The sequence below is a fragment of the Bufo gargarizans genome, chromosome 3 (assembly GCF_014858855.1).
Source record: "Bufo gargarizans isolate SCDJY-AF-19 chromosome 3, ASM1485885v1, whole genome shotgun sequence".
NCBI classification, from domain to species: domain Eukaryota; kingdom Metazoa; phylum Chordata; class Amphibia; order Anura; family Bufonidae; genus Bufo; species Bufo gargarizans.
Window position 1 is genome coordinate 18353432 of NC_058082.1, and position 24241 is coordinate 18377672.

At 44.8% G+C, this 24241-nt stretch overlaps 1 protein-coding gene across 1 annotated transcript in view; it reads right to left on the reverse strand.

Annotated features, from left to right (window-relative positions):
- Nucleotides 1–430: 430 nt before the first annotated feature.
- LOC122931074 (gastrula zinc finger protein XlCGF26.1-like) overlaps nt 431–24241 on the reverse strand; it is a 49514-nt gene continuing 25703 nt past the window's right edge. The window contains exons 7-9 of the mRNA XM_044284989.1: nt 11285–11382; nt 10233–10287; nt 431–1929 (exon numbers count right to left, since the gene is read on the reverse strand). Of these exons, the coding sequence (XP_044140924.1) occupies nt 806–1929; nt 10233–10287; nt 11285–11382 (1277 nt within the window). The 3' untranslated portion in view covers nt 431–805. The remainder of the gene's footprint in view (nt 1930–10232; nt 10288–11284; nt 11383–24241) is intronic.

Consider the following 24241-nt stretch of genomic DNA (forward strand, 5'->3'; position numbering starts at 1 on the left):
CCCTGTGTGTCCGGCTGAGAGTTCTTTTCTGTACTGTGATCCTTTGTCATGTACTGCACCCAAACTGCGCAGAGTGAGACTTTAGGAGACATCAGGACCAGGTGTGATCACATTTTCACTGCCTGGCTATGTCAATCAAAGTGCAGGGAGTGCGGTAGTTGCACATCAGGCTGACCTTCTAGGAGTATTGGAAACTCCCATGTTGCTCCTAGAGGCTCATTTGCATGTATTAAAACATCATTTTTCTCAGCAATGCGGGCACATATGAACATGGAACCAACACAGATGTCTTCAACTGCCAAGTGCACATGTAACAGGTCAGCCAGTGTCATAGGTACAAAACTGCTGACAGATGCCCTTTAACCATTACTAAGATCATATCCAATATCTCTCTGTTTAGTAGCAATGGTTTTCTGTTTTCAGATTTTCTGTATCACCAGATCGTTGCTGCCCTAACTAAGGTCACCATAAACCAGTGACCGATCCTCCAAACTTTGGATTAATTTCTGAGCCATTTTCCTAAAAAATAGTAACAAACAGCTCCAGTACTGGAATCTGTTCAATAGAGAGTGTGAGCAGATGAGTCCTCATATTCATGTGGACCCGGGCTCTCTCCACCCACTGCCACCTATTGATACAGGAAAAAATAGGAGGCAATGCCAATTACAGTAAGTGACCTAAAGATTTGCTAAGCAGATTAGTCACCAGTTTATGCTGCCCATTGGGCGACAGAATCAGAAGCCATCCTAAGGCAGCAGGTCCTACAATAGAGCCACCCACCCACCACATTTCTAAAATCTGTGAATCAAAATAGCTTCTTCTTGGTGTGGATTCTCTGATGTTGAACAAGATTTGATTGAGTTCTAAAACATTTACCACATTCAGAACACGAAAATGGCTTCAACCCCGTGTGAATTCTCTGATGTATTACAAGACTTGATTGAGTTCTAAAACATTTCCCACAATCAGGACATGAAAACGGCTTCTCCCCCGTGTGAGTTCTCTGATGATCCTTAAGAACCGATTCCAGGATAAAACATCTCCCACATTCCGAACAGGAAAACGGCTTCTCACCTGCATGAGTTTTCAGATGGTAAACCAGGGCTGATTTCTGGCTAAAATATTTTCCACATTCAGAACAAGAGAATGGCTTCTCACCCGTGTGAGTTTTCAGATGGTAAATGAGAGCTGATTTTTGTATAAAATTTTTCCCGCATTCAGAACAGGAAAATGGTTTCTCCCCAGTGTGAATTTTCTGATGTCTATCAAGAGTACCTTTAACCAAGAAACATTTCCCACATTCTGAACATGAAAACGGCCTTTCCTTTGTGTGAATTCTTAGATGTTTCATAACATTAGATTTTTGGGTAAAACATTTCCCACATTCAGGACATGAATACGGCTTCTCCCCTGTGTGAATTCTCAGATGTTTCTCAAAAGAATCTTTATGCGTAAAACATTTTCCACATTCCAGGCATGAAAATGGCTTCTCCCCTGTGTGAATTCGCTGATGTCTCACAAGAACACTTTTACATATAAAACATTTCCCACATTCAGGACATGAAAATGGCTTCTCCCCTGTGTGAGTTCTCTGATGTTTCTGAAACGAATCTTTATGCATAAAGCATTTTCCACATCCCACGCACGAGTATGGCTTCTCCATTGTGTGAATTCTCTTATGTGTAACAAGACCCGCTTTATAGGTGAAACATTTCCCACAATCTGAACATGAAAAAGGCTTTCCATCTCTCTGAATTCTCTCATGTAAGGAAAGAGAAAATTTCTTTGCAAAATGTTTCCTGTGTTCAAAATGTTCATTCTCTAGTCTATGTTCAGTTCTGCTATTCCCGATCTCTGATTGATTCTCTTCAACCTCATCAGAGGCAGATAGAAGGTGATGTATTTGGGAGCTTCTCGTAATGTCTTCATCTGGAAAAAGAAGCAAAAATTTTCACTAAAACAATTTTTTCTATTTTAACAATTCTATGTGAAAAGTCAAACAATGAGCAAGAAGTGAATCACAACACAGTCAAGAGATCAAAGACGAGAGGCTATTTCCCAAGTATCAGAGAAAGCAGTGTGCCAATCAGTGATGGCCAGTTCGCAGTGTTCGCCGACGAACACATGCGATCTGCCATCTTTATTCCCTGCTCCCGGTGACCGCATGTGTTTCAGAGCGGCTTGCGGCGCAGGCACAGGTAAGGACTTATCGCTGCATCGCTGGGCTTGGGAATAAAGATGGCAGATCGCATGTGTTCGTCTGCGAACACTGCGAACTGGCCATCACTGGTGCCAATCGCTGGCCGTCAACCATGTGTATAAAAAATCTAAAAGATTTATTTTAATGGTCACCAATGGTCACCAAATTCAGTCTGACACATTTATTTGCCACTAAGAAATGCCAGTTGATGTTTCCCAAGTCCTTAGAAATTCTATCACCTCCTAGAACTAAAGGGAATGTGTCATCAGAGACATCCCCTTTTGGAGCCATGTCTGCCACCCATCGCAAACAGCAGCGTTTGACCAGGGAGGTTTCGACCAGCCAGACATCTCATCGGTATTGACTACTGTAGCATAAATGTGGTATGATATGACATCAGTTCTACACTATAGGACGTCCATGTGTCCTAGTAGACTGTGTGGACAGGGGTTGTCTTCATGAGAGAAGTGACTCATAAATCCTCCGGACCCAGTTGTCCATGGCTTTGTGACCACTATGTTTATGCTCAACCCACGAGCCACATTTCTCGTTTAATTCCTTCCTTCTTTGGCCACCTACAGTCTGGATTCTACTAAATCTGCCTTCACAATAATCACGAGATACTGCTCCATTACTGGTTTCCAAGAAGTGACATTACGCCTCCCTGGAAGCACATAAGGTCAGCTTGGTACAGTTTACACAGACACTTGGGCACAGGGAGCTAGGCCGGTGAGAGACGAGGTCCACGCGGCCTACGGCGTAACTACATACTCGCTCACAACTCTGACAAGCTGAGAGAGCCTTTTCACTGCCCCAGTGAAACAGAGCTCTCTCAGCCCGGTAGACTGCCACCAGTTCCTCGTTTGATATAAGCCTGGTCCGTTAATGGGATTATATAGGGTGAGAAACCAACCCGCAGTAGTGTATAACTATGCTCGTGGATCGAGATACAAGAACAGCACAAGATTACATGATATATTTAATTGCCTTAAGGGCGCACTAGACAATACACGATACACACTGAGAATATATACAGTGGTCAGATGTGAAAATCCAGGTGGTATGATACAACTGAGTTAAACAGAGCAAGGGTCAGTTACCAGATAGATGAGTAGTCCTTTGGGTTATGATGAGCTCTGGGTTGCCGTCATGCTTGGCTGTAGTCACATGGGGGCAGTGATGTCAGCAGTTTGTCTGCGGTCCCTCCAAACACATTACTTGATGTGACCCCCTTCAGTGAAAGCCGCTGGCTGCTGGTCTTTTCACCTGTAGTCGGCCACTACCCTCTCTGCCTGTGGGAGGAGTCCACTGGTAGCCAAAGACCCACAAAACCCATTATGATCCATAGCTCCAGACCGGAAGGTCACAGGGAGATGGTTCTGGGACCAACGGATCCTCCTGGGTTTCGGCAACAGGTGGAGACCAAACATGGTGCCGTTATTAGGTTCCTGCTGGGAGATCTCTGTATCTCCCCTTCCTGGCACCTGACCCCCAAACTACAACTGGGGGCATGTCCGTCTTGGCCCCAGATATATATGGTTTATGCCTGTGATGGACGGGCAATTCATAATTCCTCATGAACCCCCAGTTCCATGATGTCTGATGGATTTGAGTGAACTGGGTAATTAGCTAATACTGAGGAGGGGGGGAACCCTGTAGGATAAGTTGGAGTCTGAACTGTAAACACCTGGCCGCTCTTTAAAGCAGGGCCCCCCTGTGGAGTTCGATTTCCTCTGCCCACTCCTGGAGCAAATGGCAGGAATAAAATCATAACTCCACATTCCTCACAGTCTCCAAACCACAAAACAGGGCATCTTATCATGTATCTATGTCTCTTTTGATGCATCCCTTTTATATGCCTTGGCAGCAGCTGGCTGGCATTGGTTGCTGAAGTGAAGGTTACTGTCCTCCAATATCCCTAGAGTCTTTTGTCAGTGGCATTAAGTATAAGTTCCTTTATTATTTTACTGTAGGCCATGCCCAAGTTTCCCAGGTTAATCAGGTGACATTTGATGTAAAATTTTAATTTTCCCTAATCATATCATCTGCAATCAAATATTCCTGTGTAAATCCAGTAGAGAAGGTGGATTGGCCTCAAGTACTGCTTAAGCCTGGTACAGTGTCACCCCAATACTCCTTAGAGACTGGAGAGTAGGGTTGAAATACCTATAATAAATATATACTGGTTGTGCAGTGTTTTCAGACATTATTTATCACATTGTTTCCATGGGCTTCCGATCCATGCCTCCGCTCCGCAAAAAATAGCACATGTCCTTTCCCATTTCGTCCTCCGGCAGCACAGAATGGGTTAACCTTGTCGTCATCTTTTCCAGGACCGCCCACCTAGAACATATTAATTGACAATTAATCAATCAATTCACTCTCCTATAAGGTCTCCTCCTCCACAATGCCTCCTTGTGTTTTTTTTTGTCCTCATCTGAGGATGAAGCCCACCGATATTGTGCGGCCGTTATGCCTTGTTGTGACAAGGTGCAAGGCCTCAGAATGGGGATAGCCATGTGTGTCCTGGCTCCATGTCTGACCCGCTAAGCGCCTTTAGATCGGGGATTAAAACTAGCAGTTGCTGAACCTTCCTCAGTCCAGCGAGGGCCCATTCAAGCGCGACTACCTGGTGGATGCAACCAAGCAGCTGCACGTGGCGCAGGAGAGAGATGCCAACGAGGAGTATGAAGCGGCCGTCAGCCATTAAAGAAGCCGCAGTACCTGCTTGGGAAGCGCCGGTGCCGATACTTCCGGTTTGGTGGAACGCATGTGGAACGCAGGCGCAGTGCGTCTGACGTCATCTAAAGCGGCCTCTGCCCCGATCTGGCGCCAAATTTGAATGTAAAAGAGCGGTGTTGCTGAGCTTCGGTGCCTGTTGTGCCTGGCAGCCGAGCTCTAGCGTTTTAAAGGTATAGGCCTGTCCTATTGTCAGGCAAACCTTTTGATAATATGGGAACCTGGATGTTTCTGAAGTCTGCAGCATATTCTGTTTTTAATGCTCTGTTTTCTTCATTCAGATGTCCAGCGCGTCCGGCAGAGGAGAAAAGAGTTCCCGCAAAAGCAGGCACAGGATGTGTCAGTCATGCGAGCAGCCACTCCCAGATGACTTCCCTCAGGATCTCTGCATAAGGTGCCATCGGGATACCCAGGAACCCTCGCCGCCAAGGAAAAAACGGAGGTCTAGCTCACCCCTCTGCATTTCCTGTCTCCAATCCCTACCGGATAATCACGCCACTAATTTATGTGAGCAATGCTCTCACCCTGATGGTTCTTCGGATGACGAAACAAGCAAGATGGTCTCCCTCTTTAAAGCCTTCCTGAAAAAATCCAAGGCAAAGAAAAAGAGTACTAAAAGAAGACCGCGCTCTCCATCCTCATCTGAGAAATCGTCGCGCTCTGAAGGAGAAGTCTCATCCTTTTCGGATTCTCCCGTTATTGAAGATAATTTTTTATTTGACAAAGCAGATACAAATCAGCTTATTAAAGAGGTCAAGAATATTATGGAAGCCAATAAGGAAAAATGCAGTAAACATAATGAAGAGGATCTTTTTTATTTTCCTAAAAAGAAGGCGTCAGTGTTCCCTGGACACCCAGTCCTGGATGCCGTGATGTCTAAAGAATGGGAACGTCCGGTAGGAAGGATCAACCTAGGATCCAGGTTCAGAAGTGTATACAAAACAGATCCAGCAGAGTCATCCTCCTGGGCAACCCCGGCTAAAGTAGACCCGGCTGTAGCTAGATTAGCAAAAAGATCTTTTTTTCCCTCTGATGACTCAGCCCTGTTGAAGGATCCGATGGAGAAAAAGGCTGATGGTCTCCTCAAGAGACAACATACATACCTCGCCTCTCTTAATAAGGCTGCAATGGCGACTGTTCCTGTTGCTCGAGCACTTAGAGTGTGGCTCAGCCATCTGGGCAGGGACATTGAAGATGGAGTATCAAGAGAGGAACTCCTCAAGCAATTGCCTACACTCAAATCATCAGCGGAATTTCTCTGTGACTTCCCGGTTGATACGATACGATTGTGTGCCAAGAACATGGCATTGGCCAACTCGATCCGTAGATCTCTCTGGCTGAAGATCTGGTCTGGTGACGCCTCTTCGAAAAACAACCTATGCGCTCTTCCTTTTGAACCGGGGAAGTTGTTTGGATCACAGTTAGATAAACTGCTGGAAGCTAACAAAGAAGATAAAGCTTTGAACTTTCCGCAACCCAGACGCAGGGACAAAACCAGATTTTTTCGCCCCTATAGGGGACAAGATTCAGGAAGATCAAACTTCAGAGGACGTTCTGGACGGGGGAGATCTGATCGGAAAGCCTGGACCTCCTCGGAGAAGTCTAAGAGGAAGGGAGAGGACAACAGACCCCCAAAATCCGAGTTTTGACGCCAGAAGACCGAGAGTAGGAGGTCGGTTATCTCTCTTCTACGAAAGCTGGTGTCACATCACGTCAGACATCTGGGTCCTAGGGATTATAAGAAGAGGTTATCGACTAGAACTCGATTACTTGCCAAGAAACAGATTCGTACTCAGCAAGGGGGAAGATCCACAAGTCTTCCTACTGCTAAAAGAGTTCCTAGACAAAGGGGTTCTGGAGGAAGTCCCAAATACTCAGAAAAATTCAGGAGTATATTCCAGGATCTTCTGTATTCCAAAAAGAGATGGCAAAAGTCGGTTGATTATAGACCTCCGCTACCTGAATCGTTATATGAAGAAGATCCGCTTCAAAATGGAAACGATAAGATCCATCACAGCGGTTCTCAGGAGGAAGGTGTTTATGGCATCGTTAGACCTAAAGGACGCATACCTCCATGTCCCAATAAGTCAAGAGTCGAGAAAATTCTTAAGACTGGCCATCAGGAGAAATGGGGTGACACTCCACTACCAGTTCAAGGCCCTGCCATTTGGGCTATGTTCAGCCCCAAGAGTCTTTACGAAGATAGCTGTGGTACTTGCAGTAGCACTTCGCCTCCAAGGGGTCCAGATCTTCCCCTACCTGGACGACTGGCTAATTGCAGCCGAGTCGGAAGCCCTGCTACGTTTCCATTTAAAGAAAGCTATAAAACTCCTACAATCAGTGGGATTCCTAGTGAACTGGGAGAAGTCGGATATCATTCCAGCCACCTCCAAGACCTTTTTGGGCTTCACAATAGACACAAAGGCCATGAAGCTCTATCTCCCCCCTGGGAAGATAAGGACACTGAAGAGAGAAATAAAAATATTGATTTCTCTTCATTTCCCATCGGTCCGCAGAGTAATGAGGACACTCTGACATCTCACATCAGTCTCAGATGCTGTTCCCTGGGCGAATATTCACAGCAGAGATCTGCAACAAGATATGCTACAGGCTTGGCGTCGGAACAGGTTCAAGTTGGACGCAAGAATGAGGATAAGACCCTCTACTATCCAGAGTCTCAGATGGTGGTTGCGCACGAGTCATCTGACTATGGGAAAAAGATTTCAGTTCCTCACCCCAGTGATTATCACCACGGATGCTTCCGGTCAAGGATGGGGGGCTCACCTCCAGGACAAATGGGTGCAGGGTCTCTGGTCTTCCAAGGAGAAGATGGAGTCCTCAAACTACAAAGAGATGAAAGCAGTCCTGTTAGCCCTCTACCGGTTCGAAACCTACATATCAGGGAAGCCCGTGCTGATTCGGTCGGACAACCTGTCAACCGTATTTTATCTAAACAAACAAGGTGGGACAAGAAGCTCTCATCTTCTGAAGCTATGCAAGGAAATATTCAAGTGGGCGGAGTTACATCTGCTGGAATTAAAAGCGATGCATATCAGAGCTTGCTACAATACTCGAGCGGACCATCTGAGCAGGAAGACGATCAATCAAGCCGACTGGGAGCTCAACCCAATCATCTTTCACCAGATCATAGCCAGATGGGGGACACCGACCTGGGATCTGATGGCATCAGCAAGAAACAAGAAGCTGGACAGGTTCTGTTCTCTAAACAGTCACGACAACCCCACTGTAGTAGACGCATTTTCTATGAGCTGGAAACATCTGTCGGTCTACATCTTCCCGCCAGTCCCCCTTATCCCGAGAGTCCTGAGGAAAATAGTAGAGGAGAGACCTCAAGCTATAATAATCGCTCCTTTTTGGCCGAGGAGGTCGTGGTTCCCACTCCTATTCCAGCTGTCCAAAGGCCACTTCTGGAAACTTCCTCCGCGTCCGGATCTTCTGATTCAGAATGGATTGCATCACCAGAGTCTGGGCCATCTACACCTTACTGCTTGGAGGCTGAAAGAAGTAGATTAGAGGGGAAAGGCCTCTCACAGTCAGTTGTTAATACGCTGCTTTCTTCCAGAAAAGATTCTACGAATAGAAAATACGCTAAAATCTGGAGAAGATTTATGTCCTGGATGTCGGAGACTGGCCATAAAAACATTAGCGTTTCCTCCATCCTTCAGTTTCTCCAAGATGGATTCCAGAAAGGGCTAAAGCCCAATACCCTAAGGTCACATATGACCGCTATTAATTCCATGACTGAGAATAAATACCTCCATCATCCGTTGGTTCTCAGATTTTTTAAGGCGGTCAGAAGACTTAACCCTACGCATAGGAATCCGTTTCCAGTCTGGGATCTCTCCTTGGTTCTGAAGAGGCTGACCCTCTCTCCATTCGAACCCTTGGAAGAAGCTGACCTCAAGTGGCTCTCGTACAAAGCACTTTTTCTTATGGCCATCACGTCTGCAAAAAGACTGGGGGAACTACAAGCTTTATCCTCCAAGTTTCCATACTTACGTTTCCTTCCAGATGGAATATTGCTTCGCACCATGCCATTCTTCGTGCCCAAGGTTCCGTCTTCAGTAAACAGAAATAGAGAAGCGTTCCTTCCAGTATTCTGTCCCGAGCCTCTCAATGAAGAACAGAATCTTTGCCATACCTTGGATGTGAAAAGAGCTTTAGAAATTTATCTCCAAAGAACAGGAGAATTCAGAGGCAGTGAAAACCTGTTCGTCCTTTTCTCTGGTCCAAGGAAAGGACTCTCACCTTCCAAAGATACCCTGGCGAGATGGATAAAGTCCACTATTCTGGAAGCGTATTCACTTGAGGCCATACCTCCTCCATTTCCTGTCAGAGCTCACTCGACCAGAGCCACAGCCACTTCCTGGGCGGAGATGGCACAAGTTCCGATAGAAGAAATCTGCAATGCAGCATCTTGGTCTTCATCGCTCACCTTCGTGAAACACTACCGTCTGGACATCAACGCTAGAAGTTCAGCCTTTGGCACTGGCGTATTGTCGGCAGCTCTTTCTGAAACTCCCCCCCTTTGAGATCTATAAAAATCCCATTCTGTGCTGCCGGAGGACGAAATGGGAAAGGGAAAATTCTTACCGGGATTTTACTTTCCTTGAGTCCGAAGGCAGCACAAGTATACCCTCCCTAATAAATTCTCTTTTTTGGCATCCACTATTTGTCGGAGTCTATTATTTTTTAAAACACAAGGAGGCATTGTGGAGGAGGAGACCTTATAGGAGAGTGAATTGATTGATTAATTGTCAATTAATATGTTCTAGGTGGGCGGTCCTGGAAAAGATGACGACAAGGTTAACCCATTCTGTGCTGCCTTCGGACTCAAGGAAAGTAAAATCCCGGTAAGAATTTTCCCTATCTTTTGCTGTATTTTGTGGATGGCTGACACATTCAAGTCAATGGGTCCACATCCGTGATGCGGAGTTCACACGGCCGGTGCCCGTTTGTAGAGCGCTATTTGTGAGCAGCAACACTGGCACTGTGGCCATATGGTCGTGTGAATGAGCCCTTAGTAAATATATATCTCCAGCCTGAAATGGCCGAGAAGAGAATATATGAAATAATAGTCCTCTGAGCTTTACAGTAAAACAACATGTGGACATCAAATGATCCAACTCACTGAACGAGGAACTCAGGAACAATCAGCCGGGATCTACTCCATATACATCTCCTCCATCGGAGGAGGGAGAAGGTTTCCTGTAAACTCAGCCTGCAATGTATAAGGACAGAAGAAAACCCAGTATTCATGAAAGGCTCTTACCAGTCACTGATGTGGGGTTCTCCAGGCCACTCGTCCTTCCACTTCCATCACTTTCCTGCAAGGATCACACATGAAGGACATGAGAAACAAGAAAAGGAACCCTAGTTTATCTTATATCCAGGAGGTCAAACCCCCAGAAGAGATCACCCAATCTGCCCTGAAAGAGAAGGATCTCCTCCAGTGGTGATCAGACAGGACCAACATTCAACCAAATATTTCACTTCTCTACATAAATGTTTCTGTTATTTGGGTACAAGAAATAATCGGCGATGATCTTGGAGTGGACACCGTGTTCATCACCACCAGATCTTATATTATTTAGCAATGGCTTTTACTGTAAAGAAGCCTTTTATCACCACTGGAGAATGAAGCATCTGTCCTTCAGACAGAGGACTCTCTTGTCTTTTATGTGAAGTTTAATATGTAAAGCTGCTCAGTGTATTTCTTGCATTTCTATATTTATACAGAAGTATTATGTCCCCCCGTTAAACGATTCTGGCCTGATGAGCTGACCTGCACATTCTAGATGAGGCTGCACTAATGATTAGTAAAGCAGTAAGATGACTCCTGAGTCAATGCCTCTTACTGCACATGACAGTATTCTGCTCGTCTTAGAAGCAGCTGATTGGCATTGAGCTGTAATTTAGTGCATGATTTACATCTACACTGCAGAACTTTACATTTATCCTCACTGAATATCAATGACTGAGCGGATGTCCAAACAGGAGGAAGTTCAACACAATTCTCTATGAAACTAGAAAACATTTGTAGCCACGACCAACCACAGCCACCACCAATATCATCACACAGAGCATTCCTCTGCTGCTGGAGAAGATGAGGAGAAAGCTTCATTACATCAATCTATAGAGCAGGCATCCTCAAACTGCGGCCCTCCAGCTGTTGCAAAACTACAACTCCCACAATGCCCTGCTGTAGGCTGATACCTGTAGGCTGTTCGGGCATGCTGGGAGTTGTAGTTTTGCAACAGCTGGAGGGCCGCAGTTTGAGGATGCCTGCTATAGAGGATCTACAAGAATCTCAGCTTTACCCACCTGATGATCCAGTGGGACATTCTGCTCTTCCTCTGGACAGTCCTGGGAATACAGAGGACTGGGACATCTCTCTGGTGGATTTCTCTGACTGGATCCATCTGTAGGAAATACACACAGTGACTGAATACATTGTCTATATGTGATGATCAGATGAGGGGTGAGTCTAGGTGACCCCCAAACCTGGACTCTCCTCTATCAGGAAGGCCTCCTCTTACATGGTGATGTGAGGGGTTGGTTATTCTCCATCATTAGGTCCTTGTACTGATCCTTGTGTCCTTCTAAATACTCCCAATCCTCCATGGAGAAATAGACAGCGACATCCTGACACCTTATAGGAACCTGACAACACAATGATACGGTCATTACCAGACTCCTCTCTAGGTGTTATTGTTTAATGTCCCAGCATTCCCAGCAGCGCTCACCTCTCCGCTCAGCAGGTCAGTGATCCTGTTGGTAAGTTCTAGGATCTTCTGCTCATGTATCAGTGAATGCGGTGGAGGCTCGGTGATGATGCTCTGGGTCCTGCTCCGTCCTCCTGACGCACGAGGTGTCACACACTCATCAGACAACTTCTTCACTACTGTGTAATCCTGTGTATGAGGAGACGCCAATCACTACACAGATTCTTAGAAGCCTCCACCTTTCCAGACATTTACCTGGTTTATTACTAGAGATAAGAGTGATGTCTTGTGAGACTCTCACCTCTCCAGTTATCAGGGAGATGATCTCTAGGGCGAGGTCTATTATCCGTGCAGCCATACGGATTCTGTCCTTCTCCATCCTTGGTGGGTCATTGACAGAAAGGACCATCGCCTTACAAAAAAGACTTTATCTGTGAGAGTCCTGCATCTAAGGAACCTGTGGGGAAACATGGAGGATTGAGGGTAAAATCCCATTAGGAAGAAGATCTTACATGAAGTATAGAGTCACTGATTATAAAGGACTACTACTCCTACCACACAATGGAGGGGACATGTATTGCTGATGATAATGTCATATATTATCTTCCACCCCTGCTATAAAGTAGAAGCAGCACTCCAATGCTAAAATAGTCCCCCCCCCCCCCCCCCCCCCCCCAAGTCCTTCACCACTTCATCAGATGAAAATCTTCATTCTGGTAGGGCCACATAATACACCGCCACTCATCTATCCAACAGAATCAGTTCACATGCACACTCAATTGAGTCATCAGTAGTGAATAGTGTTGAGCGAACTTGTGTTTTAAGTTCGGCGTCTAAAGTTCGGGTTATCAAAGTATCCAGTTATGGATTCCGCTACCACGGACCATAACGGAATTTAGAATCCATAACGGGATACTTCGATAACCCGAACCCGAACTTTAGACGCCGAAATTAAAACACAAGTTCACTCAACACTAGTAGTGAACAGGCGTCCAGCTCCTTCTTCATGGCAAATACCAGTACTTGTGCGGCCTTCCTTAAACTTCTCTATCCATTCATACACACTTCTTCACGAATAAAGCTTTCTCCATACTGCGCATAGTCTTCAGCAAGTATCAATACCAGATACTCTCAGACCACAAAAAAAAACAAATCATTGCACGTGGCTCTTCTGAACTGACGTAACACGTTCAAAACCGCAAAGCAGTGACTGGGGAGATTACGTTAAAAAAAACTATGGATTTGTCGTTTATGAAAGTTGATTAAAATAAATTTTACGGCCAGAGTGCGGATAATTTTTGACTCACTCTTATACGATAAACATTCCTGATCTCAAGAGCTTATTCTCTTCACACAAGAAATTCTCCATGCTGTGTCTGGTCACATCCATCCAGAGATCAGTATCCTCCTGTCTGTGATTATGTAAATCGGAGAATGGACGCCTCATATAAAATGTCCACAGACCGATAACCATCACCCAGTGACAGATACAGAATTCCATGAGATGTCAGTCAGAGTTGTCGTGTCTCCATGTCCACTGCTGTCAGGTCTGTACTGGGCATACTGGGGAGTGTATAGCTTTGTGCTACAGAAAGCCTGCAGCCGGTGTCTTCTATGGTTCCTTTTACATGGGCTGATAATGAAAGGGTAACGACCAAAAGCGAACGTTTATAGAGATGCTTCTTCCCGATTGTTAGCGCCACTTTCATCACCAATCTTCTGGGATCTACTGGGACTGATTATCATTACTGTGATCATTCTTCCCTATGCAGTTTCCCTGTTTGTCGGCAGCACATTCCCACTTACACAGAGTGATCTGCAACTGGTGAGCATGAATGATGCCATGAGCCCCATTTTTTGGGTGGTCGTCAGACCTTTAACATGGGGCAGTTCATGGACATGAGTGTAAGCATGAGCAGTCACCCTGCAACTGTCCCGATCCTCGGCCCGTGTAATAGGGACCACAAAGCAGATGTAAAATAAATTCATGAGAAAGTTAATTAATTCAGATCCCAGGCATCTCACACAGAGCCCAGGACAGAAACCCCTAAGACACACAAGATTTCAGTTACCTCTCCTGGCTTCCCTTCGGGGCCTGGTCTGTACAAGGTCCTGATGTCATCCAGAGTGAGGATACTGTAAGTGAATGTCCTAAAGCGGGGTGACGGTTCAGACCCAGAGATCGCTGTGGAGAACCAAGTTAGGAAATTATGTGTTGAAGGGGTTGTCCAGGATTGTAATATTGATGGCCCATCCTTAAGGTGTCCGACTGTGACTAGACTATCTGATACTGATGGCACTGTATATCCTGACAGGCCCCTCTACAGCATCACCAGCTGTGGGCCCCTCAGAGAACGTGCCTCACCATGTCTCCTGCCCCTGAGCCGCCCCTCACTCACAGATCCCCTCTCCTCCCCAGTCTGATCACCTGGTCACCTTCTGTCTGCTCCAGCTCCTCTCCTCCACTACTGGCAGCTTCCACAACCACACAGCTAGGGGATCCTGTCAGTGCTCATCCTGCAGCATGATAGGTGTTGTAGTCACACATCCAGGACACAGGACAGGCTCTCCCGGTCACTTACCATCTAATTCAGCATCCTCTCTACTTCACTCTCATCCTACTGCTCTCTACATACTGGTCATGTGACCCTATGAGGTGTGATGTCACTGAAAGGGGCAAAGCCTCCTACTCCCACTAGTCATGTGACCATGGGAGGTGTGACATCACAGGAAGGATAGCAGACTCCAGAGGATAGGAAGCAGTAGTGCGATTCTTTACTTGTGTGTACTGGTGAGGGGAGTAGTTGTTTGCATGGGAGTAGGACTAGGTAGGAGGTGATGCTGTATGTTGAATGGCGTTGAAGGGAGGAGAGTGATGTGTCTTACATGGGACTGTAGGTTAGTTTATCACTGCTTTATATATTATGATCTGTAGATACATTTCCGGTAGTTTTCCTTCTAAGCACACAAACCATCAGTCTGTGCCCCATTGCTTATACGCAGCACAATACGTAACAAGGAATAATAATAAGAGATGAATCTTTATCGCGTTGCCTGTAAATTCCAACAAGTATCACAGATAATAATAAATCCACATGGAACCAATGGAACAAGGAAGCATCTAGTGGACAGAGGATGTAATGACATCCAAATAGATGGCTATGCAAAGTACGATTACAAGAATCTAAGGGGAGGTCACATCACCGTTATTTTTCCGTTCTTCTGATCCATCAGAAGAACAGAAAAATAAAGAAAAAAAACATCCTGTGCATCAGTTACGCACATTTGGCATCCGTTTGAGCCATTTCCGTTATACTGAATGCAAGACTTTTTTTCCCCATCTGAAAAAAATGGATCTCAGACGGAAATGACTCAAACGGATGCCAAAATGTGTGTAACTGATGCACAGGATCCGATTATTTTTTTTCTTTTCTGAAAGTTGATTAAAATAAATTCTACGGCCAGAGTGCGGATAATTTTTGACTCGCCCTCATAAGATAAACATTCCTGACCTCAGGAGCTTATTCTCTTCACACAAGAAATTCTCCACGTTGTGTCCGGTCACATCCATCCAGAGATCAGTATCCTACTGTCTGCGATTATGTAAATCGGAGAATCGACATCTCATATAAGATGTCCACAGACCGATAACCGTCACCCAGTGACAGATACAGAAGTCCATGAGATGTCAGTCAGAGTTGTCGTGTCTCCATGTGCACTGCCGTCAGGTCTGTACTGGGCATACTGGGGAGTGTATAGCTTTGTGCTACAGAAAGCCTGCAGCCGGTGTCTTCTATGGTTCCTTTTACGTGGGCTGATAGAGCGGGTAATGACCAGGAGCGAACGTTTATAGGGATGTTTCTTCCCGATGGTTAGCGCCACTTTTATCACCAATTTTCTGGAATTGATTATCATTACTGTGATCGTTCTTCCCTATACAGTTTCCCTGTTTGTCGGCAGCACATTCCTATTTACACAGAGCGATCTGCAACTGGTGAACATGAAGGATGCCATCAGCCCCATTTTATTGGTGGTCATTAGACCTGTTTATGGCGCAGTTTATGGACATAAGTGTAAGCATGAGCAGTCATCCCTGGCAATTGTCCCGATCTTCGGCCCGAGTAATATTTTACACAGCAGATGTAAAATAAATTCATGAGAAAGTTAATTAATTCAGATCCCAGGTCAGAAATCAGGTATCTCACACAGAGCCCAGGACAGAATCCCCTAAGACACACAAGATTTCAGTTACCTCTGCTCTCTCCTGGCTTCTCTTCGGGGCCAGGTCTGTACAAGGTCCTGATGTCATCCAAAGTGAGGATACTGTATGTGAATGTCCTAAAGCGGGGTGACGGTTCAGACCCAGAGATCGCTGTGGAGAACCCAGTTAGGAAATTATGTGTTGAAGGGGTTGTCCAGGATTTTAATACTGATGGGCAATCCTTAAGGTGTCCGACTGTGACTAGACTATCTGATACTGATGGCACTGTATATCCTGACAGGCCCCTCTACAGCATCACCAGCTGTGGGCCCCTCAGGGAACCTGCCTCACCATGTCTCTTGCCCCAGCACCGGGTCCAGTTCCTGAGCCGCCCCTCGTACACAGATCTCCTCTCCTCCCCCAGTCACCTCCTGTCTGCTCCGGGTCCTCTCCTCCACTACTGGCTGCTTACACAACCACAGCTAGGAGCTCCAGTCAGTGCTCATCCTGCAGCACGATGGGGGTTGTACTCACACATCCAGGACACAGGACAGGATCTCCCGGTAACTTACGCTTCACGTCTCTAATTCGGCATCCTCTCTACTTCTATGGTAACATCCAGCCCCTCTCCATGCAGTCTACCATTGCCACAGGTATATAACATCCAGCCCCTCTTCATGCAGTCTATCATTGCCACAGGAGTATAACTTTCAGCCCCCAGCCATGCAGTCGGCTTTACAGACATTGATGAAAGAGCTCCTTCAATTCCAGCGTGGTCCTGTAACGGGATGCCACAAATGACTTCCTAAAATGTCTTCCCTCCTACATATTCCACCATCACTCGTGAGTGGTATTATTGTAAAGTGGAAAGAACCACAGTAAATTTACATAGTGTGGTCACCAAGTACATAACTTGGTGGCCCTCCATAACTTCTGAGTCCAAACCTCCTCTTCCATTAACATCAGCACAAAAACTGTGCTGTGCCGGGAGATTCATAGCATGGGTTTCCATGGCCAAGTAGCTGCATGCAAGTCTTACACCACCAAGCACAATGTGAAGCGTCAGATGGAGTGATGTAAAGCAGGGAGCCACTGGACTCTGGGGCAGTGGACAGATCTTCTGTGCAGTGACCAATCACACTTCTCTATCTGGTGGTCTGGACGAGGCTGGTGTATGGCAGAAGAATGTTACCTATCTTTGTTTTTTCTTCAGGGGTCGGCCTCAGTCTCTTCGTTTCAGTGAAATCTTAATGCTTTAGTGTACCAAGGCATTGCAGACAATTGTATGGTGACAACTTTGTAGGAACAGTTTGGAGAAGACCTTTTTCTTTTCCAGCATGACTGTGCCCCGATGCACTAAGAAAGTTCCATGAAGGCATGGTTGGGGGCGTCTGGTGTGGAATAACTTGACCAGCACCACAGAGCTCTCACATAAACCCCATCCAGCACCTTTGGGATGAACTAAAACAGATTTCAAGCCAGACCCTCTTATCCAATGTAACTGGGATTCCCCTTTGTTGTCTCATTTCAGTATGTCTGTACATACCTCTTTTGCCATGCCTTTGCTCTATTATTTGTATACATCTATATTTCATCTGCTTGTCTATCTCTAGTGATGTAGTGGAGCTGTCGAGCACGCCCTATCATCCTTTTATTTATAAACATGTTCAGCTGGTTAGTACCATAAAATCACTACTTCTCTACTTTGTAGGCTTGTCCGGTTGACTAGGTCCACTTGGCTTCTACTGGAAGAATCATCTCTATCCTTCCACACACTGCTCTTTCTATTTTATGTCCAGTTTTCTCATTAGGGAAGTCCGACCACACGTCTGTTTATGGCCATCCGGCCTACTACACCAACTGTGATCTCACAAAAAAATACTAATAAAGACCCTAGTCGTTTTTTTTTTTTACCTTGGGAGCCTCAACTGGACCAGACTGTTGTGTCCAGAGACTGCTGATTCTCGGGGGCCATAAGAGGGACTCCCCGGGGTGTGATCTGAACTCATCTCATCCCGAAGCTAAGTAAAATAAACTATTCTATTTTCTTTTACTTAAAAGATTTGCATCTGTTCTATGTTTTTGACCAGCTCCTGTTTTTGGCTCAGAATCACTGGTGGAAATCATAGATCAAACACTGACGAAACAATGACTCTGTGAAAAGTGGCCATAGGTGAATCCTCTTGCAATGCATTTTCTTCCTTCTTCTCTTTTGACCGAGGACCTTCTTTTTTTCCCATCAAAGTGTTCCCAGGTAACAATTTCTGGCCTAAGTTAGTATTTCAATTAACTTGTGAGGGGGAGTTTAAAAGGGACTCTTTCATCTCCAAAATCAAAGTAAGAATACCACCATGTAGGATAGGTGTCCCGAAACATCACCATACTTCCTTGTGAGCATCCAGTTCCCCTAGTTCAGAGGAATGCTTCTGTTTATTTTATAAACTACCAGCTCCAAAATCTCAGATTCCTTCAGTCAAAAAGGGGAGCCCTGGGAAGTGTTACTGGCAGATAGGTGGTGAACCAAACCGAGTGGCCCTACCGAAAAGCTTATTTGCATAAAATATAAAAAGAAAATGAGGTATTTCTCGGGATTAGAGAACTGGATTGTCACAAGAAAGGTATGGTTCTGTTTCAGGGGATCTACCTGGCGGTATGCTTAATTTTAAATAAATTTTGGAGGTTATAGAGTTTCTTTATGTACTTCACCTTTTTTCAGGTCTGTTTATCTTGTTGCTTTTTTTAAAATCTCATTCTTGTTAAATTTTAAGACCTTCATCCCCCAGAAGTACTCCTACTCATCACTATACATATCCCTCGGTGGGTATATAAGGTGTGTGATAAGCTGTCTGCACACATATCCCTCGGTGGGTATATAAGGTGCGTGATAGGCCGTCTGCAGAGATATCCCTTGGTGGGTATATAAGGTGTGATAGGCTGTCTGCACACATATCCCTCGGTGGGTGCATAAGGGGTATGTACAAGTCTGTACACATATCTCTCAATGCCGTCATTGGTAAAAGGAGCAGGAGCTGCAACGCACACTCACAGTCCCTCGAAATCAATTACTAATTGCCTTGTTTTAACTTTGTCTATATGATAAATGCCCTCTGCTGAAGTGAAACAACCCTTTAAGGAGGAACATAAACTTTTTAAACTTATGACAAAGAGTATTTTTGAAAACCCTCTTGCTTCAGTCTTGTTATTGGACAACTGGCCCAGAGTTTAAATTTCTTCCTTAATCCAGGACTGTTTTCTTTTTATACAATTGCTAGCTTGCAATACTTAAAGCAAATCAGTTTCTTTTTAATTACAATATCGATGTAGGCTCGCAGCCTATCCAGTATAGCACACAGAGTAGTCTTATTCTGATGGGGACACATTGGGACTAAATGAATTTATTCTTGCCCAGAAAACTCTTCTTTAATAGACCCAGTTTTTGGCAGTGTAATTCCTTCCCCCTTTTCCCCAATTGATCTAATAATGCAGCCATTTGATAAAGTTACAGATTGGGAACACCCATACCTCCCCAACGTTTTCTCCATTCTGACCACAATTACAGCTTCTCTCTGGTGTGACATCTTTGATGTGTAGCAAGATTCAATTTATGGCTAAAGCATTTCCCACATACTGAACATGAAAATGGCTTCGCTCCTGTGTGAGTTCTTTGATGTCTAACAAGACCTGATTTCTGGGTAAAACATTTCCCACATTCTGAACATAAAAATGGCTTCTCCTCTGTGTGAATTCTCTGATGGTCCACAAGACTTGATGCGCGTCTAAAACGTTTCCCACATTCTGAACATGAAAATGGCTTTGCCCCTGTGTGAGTTATAAGATGATCCCTGAGCTTTGTCATCTGACTAAAACATCTCTCACAATGAGGACATGAATGTGGCTTCTCCCCTGTGTGAATTTTCTGATGTTCCACAAGAACTGATTTGCGGCGAAAATATTTTCCACATTCTGAACATGAAAACGGCTTCTCCCCTGAGTGAATTTTCTGATGTTCCACAAGAACTGATGTGCGGCTGAAATGTTTTCCACATTCTGAACAAATATACGGCTTCTCCCCTGTGTGAATTCTCTGATGTTCAACAAGAGTTGATTTTCGGCTGAAATGTTTTCCACATTCTGAACATGAAAACAGCTTCTCCACTGTGTGAGTTCTAAGATGTTGCATACTGTTTGTCATCTGACTAAAACAATTCCAAAGTTGACAATGTGAAAAGGACTTCTCCTCTGTGTGAATTGTCAGATGTCCAATAAGACTTGACTTGAAGGCAAAATGTTTCCCACATTTTGAGCATAAATATGGCTTCTCTCCTGTGTGAGTTCTTAGATGATCCATCAGACTTGACTTCTGAGTAAAATATTTCCCACATTCTGAACATGAACATGGCTTTTCATCACTGTGAATTCTCTCATGCGTGGAAAGATGACATTTCTCTTTAAAATGTTTTCCACATTCAAAACAAGCAAACATTTCACCCAGTCTATTTTTGCCAATTTGTAATGGATTTTCTTCTACTTCATAACTGGGAGATAACAGGAGATGTTCATCGAAGCTTCTCGTACTGTCTTCACCTGAGAAAAATGAACACAGTTTTTCATCAATTATCATATCAATGTAATCATATCAAAATACAGTCATAAAATGTAGATAAGAGGTTTTCTAGGTTCACATAAAGTCGAAGAATATTCTTTATAGGAATTCCTGATAAACAAAAACCAGACATACATTGATTACAAGAAAGTTTCCTCAGATTCCAACATATTCAACTACCTCCTTGAAGTGCAAGTTAGAGGTCCTCAATTCCTGAGAAACTAGGCTTCCACCTACAAAATTTAAAACGGTCTGTCCAAAGACAACTCCTTTTAAATTCAAACTGTGCTCAGAATTCCTAGGAAATAGGTGAATTGGGGGAAAGTCAGGGCCAGACATGTCCCTTGCAGTGGCCTCTGCAGGGTAAATGACATGGCAACCATTTAGACACATGCCCATCTATGTAACCCATGGAAGGCTTGCATCTGGAGGAGTGCCTGTCTATTCTCGCTGAGAGAGAAGGGTCCCAAGAGGGAAACTCCCGTCTGCGACATCTGTAGGTCTTAAAAATTATTCCATTCTCCCAAGGTCCATGATCACCACATTCATTGTCAACTATGTGCCAAGCAGCAGGCAGTGGCATCTCTCCATGCCCAATGTCAAAATGGCAGAAAATCAGAATTGGAGGGACACTTTTTGGTATCCTGCCCCATCAAACCCTCGGCCTACTTGCATTTTATTGAAGACATCCTAATAATCTCTACTGACTCAGAACATAAACTAATAAAATTCCATGAACGATTTAATGAATTTCATTCCACCACAAACCAGGACCCTTTATCCATCATTGCTGAGGTACCTGCCCATTGTCTTGTAACCCACTTCTCTATAAATCCAGGTTTAGAGTTCTTACAAGCAGGGCTTGATTAAGGTCTTAGCCCTTCTACTATTAGTCCATGCAGCGGCTCTGTCTGCATCCATTGGGATTAGGTTTTCTTCTGATTGTCAGGTCCAGAGATTCTTTAGGTCTACTTCCAAATAACGACCTAAAGTTTTTGATCCCATGGCCCCTTGGGACGTCTTTTTATTTTTTTAAGAGTCTTGGTAAGCCACCCTTTAAAAAACTACCCACAGTTGTACTTTGGATCATCTCTCAGGGAAGCAATCATTTCTGTTGGTTGTTACTACAGCTAATAGGATCTGAGAGCTTCAAGTCCTAGGTTCAGCTGAATCTTGTGTTTTCTTTTTATCTAGATAAAGTGTGCCTTAGATTTCCTCCTTCCTTGAGGACCAAAGTACCCCCTCTAATATCAAGCAGTTTATTTCTCTCCCTGTTTTACAATTATGTTCAGTGGATTAATCTCTGTAGAATCTGCTGAATCTCACGTGAGATCTTCATGCCTATATAGCCAGAATATCTTCTTTTAGAAAGGTGGAGCATCTTCTTACTATCTCAGGCCTTACAAAGAGAAGAAGGCATCAAAAACCACAATTTCTAGCTGAATCTAAGAAGCTTAGTCTACTGCTGGACTTAACTTGATTAGTATCCACTAGTGTGGCCGATCTTTCTTCTGTGTCTATGATCAGTTCTGTAGTGCGGCCTCCTCTTTTACAATCCATTCTAGGCATGTTTAGATCCTCAGGTTCGGACCATAACATTTTGAGGTAAGTGTCCCTACCTGGGGATTACGTGCTACATCCCCATATGTTGTGCTGCTGTGCTGGGGAACATAAAGGAATCTGTTCTCCCTTTGTCCCAACAGCAGGATAAGGTTCCCTCCCTTTTTTGCTAATTTTTATTGTATTCATTCTTGTATTCTTACTATTTAGGAGGAGCTTGGGGGTCTCTTATAGTGTAAGGGTCACTTATAAAATTTCTCAGCTCACAGATCAAAAAAATTCCCAATATGTTGTAATTCTATTGGGGCTAAGGGAAAACAGATTTACAACAAAATCCAAACTTCTAATCCATATGCAAATTGGCAGCAAAGTGAACCAAAAGTAGTCCCGAGTCACTTCATGCGCCCTTGCTTCCTCTGACAGGGCCAGGCGAGTGGACTATGCTGGAGCCTGGCCCTGGATTCTGCAAAATCTCGTGTTCTACGTTGCACACTCTTTTTCTTATCTGTGCAAATGTTTATAGAGCCGGGTGTGAGGAATGACTTATAAATATAGGAACACTGGAGACAGAGCACATGGCTCCACACAGATGTGCTCAGATTATAGAGTATGTACATCATCGGGGAAGGAGGTTCAGCTGCAAGGGTTTAAAGCAAAGCAGAATCCTCAGAATCCGACATAGGTTGCAGTAAGGTTGGCTACGAAGTCCTGAATAATTAGATACGGAGGACGAAAAATAACCAGGACATTTTTATGATGTTTGATTGAGAGAACTGCCACATATTGGCACCACATTTGCCATGCGTCTTTTTTCGGCCTTATGTACTATGTTACTATGTTACTATGAACAGACTATTGTATTATATGTGCAAAACGAATAGAAATCCAGCTCTGCAATAAATAAATGTGAAATTTTATCTAGCAGCTCCTGATTTTCAAAACTGTGCATAAAATATTTTAGCCGTCCATGATTTTCGGCAAGCTTAGCCACACAGCTCTGCAGACATTGTCCATCTCTCCTCCTGCCCGTCTATTGCTGCTTCTCTGTATCATCCCCGTCACTTCTACCAGTTACCGACCAAATCTAATTCACCATCTTCATCCCTACAAACCTCACTGCAGCTCGGCTCCTCCAGACATTTACTAACAACCCCATTATAACTTCTGCCCCTGAGCTCCTCTACTTTACCCCTTCACATCCTCCCCTCCAGGCCTTGGCCCCAATACTGCCTAGAGACTGGTACATGGACCCCAATACTGCCTAGAGACCGGTACACGGACCCCAATACTGCCTAGAGACTGGTACATGGATCTCAGTACTGCCTAGAGACTGGTACATGGATCTCAATGCTGCCTAGAGACTGGTACATGGATCTCAGTACTGCCTAGAAACTGGTACATGGACCCCAATACTGCCTAGAGACTGGTACATGGACCCCAATACTACCTAGAGACTGGTACATGGATCTCAATGCTGCCTAGAGACTGGTACATGGATCTCAGTACTGCCTAGAAACTGGTACATGGACCCCAATACTGCCTAGAGACTGGTACATGGACCCCAATACTACCTAGAGACTGGTACATGGACCCCCAATACTGCCTAGAGACTGGTACATGGACCCCAAAACTGCCTACAGACTGGTACATGGACCCCCAATACTGCCTAGAGACTGGTACATGGACCCCAATACTACCTAGAGACTGGTACATGGATCTCAATGCTGCCTAGAGACTGGTACATGGATCTCAGTACTGCCTAGAAACTGGTACATGGACCCCAATACTGCCTAGAGACTGGTACATGGACCCCAATACTACCTAGAGACTGGTACATGGACCCCCAATACTGCCTAGAGACTGGTACATGGACCCCAAAACTGCCTACAGACTGGTACATGGACCCCCAATACTGCCTAGAGACTGGTACATGGACCCCCAATACTGCCTAGAGACTGGTACATGGACCCCAATACTGCCTAGAGACTGGTACATGGACCCCAATACTGCCTAGAGACTGGTACATGGACCCTAATACTACCTAGAGACTGGTACATGGATCTCAATGCTGCCTAGAGACTGGTACATGGACCCCAATACTACCTAGAGACTGGTACATGGATCCCAATACTGCCTAGAGACTGGTACACGGACCCCAATACTGCCTAGAGACTGGTACATGGACCCCCAAT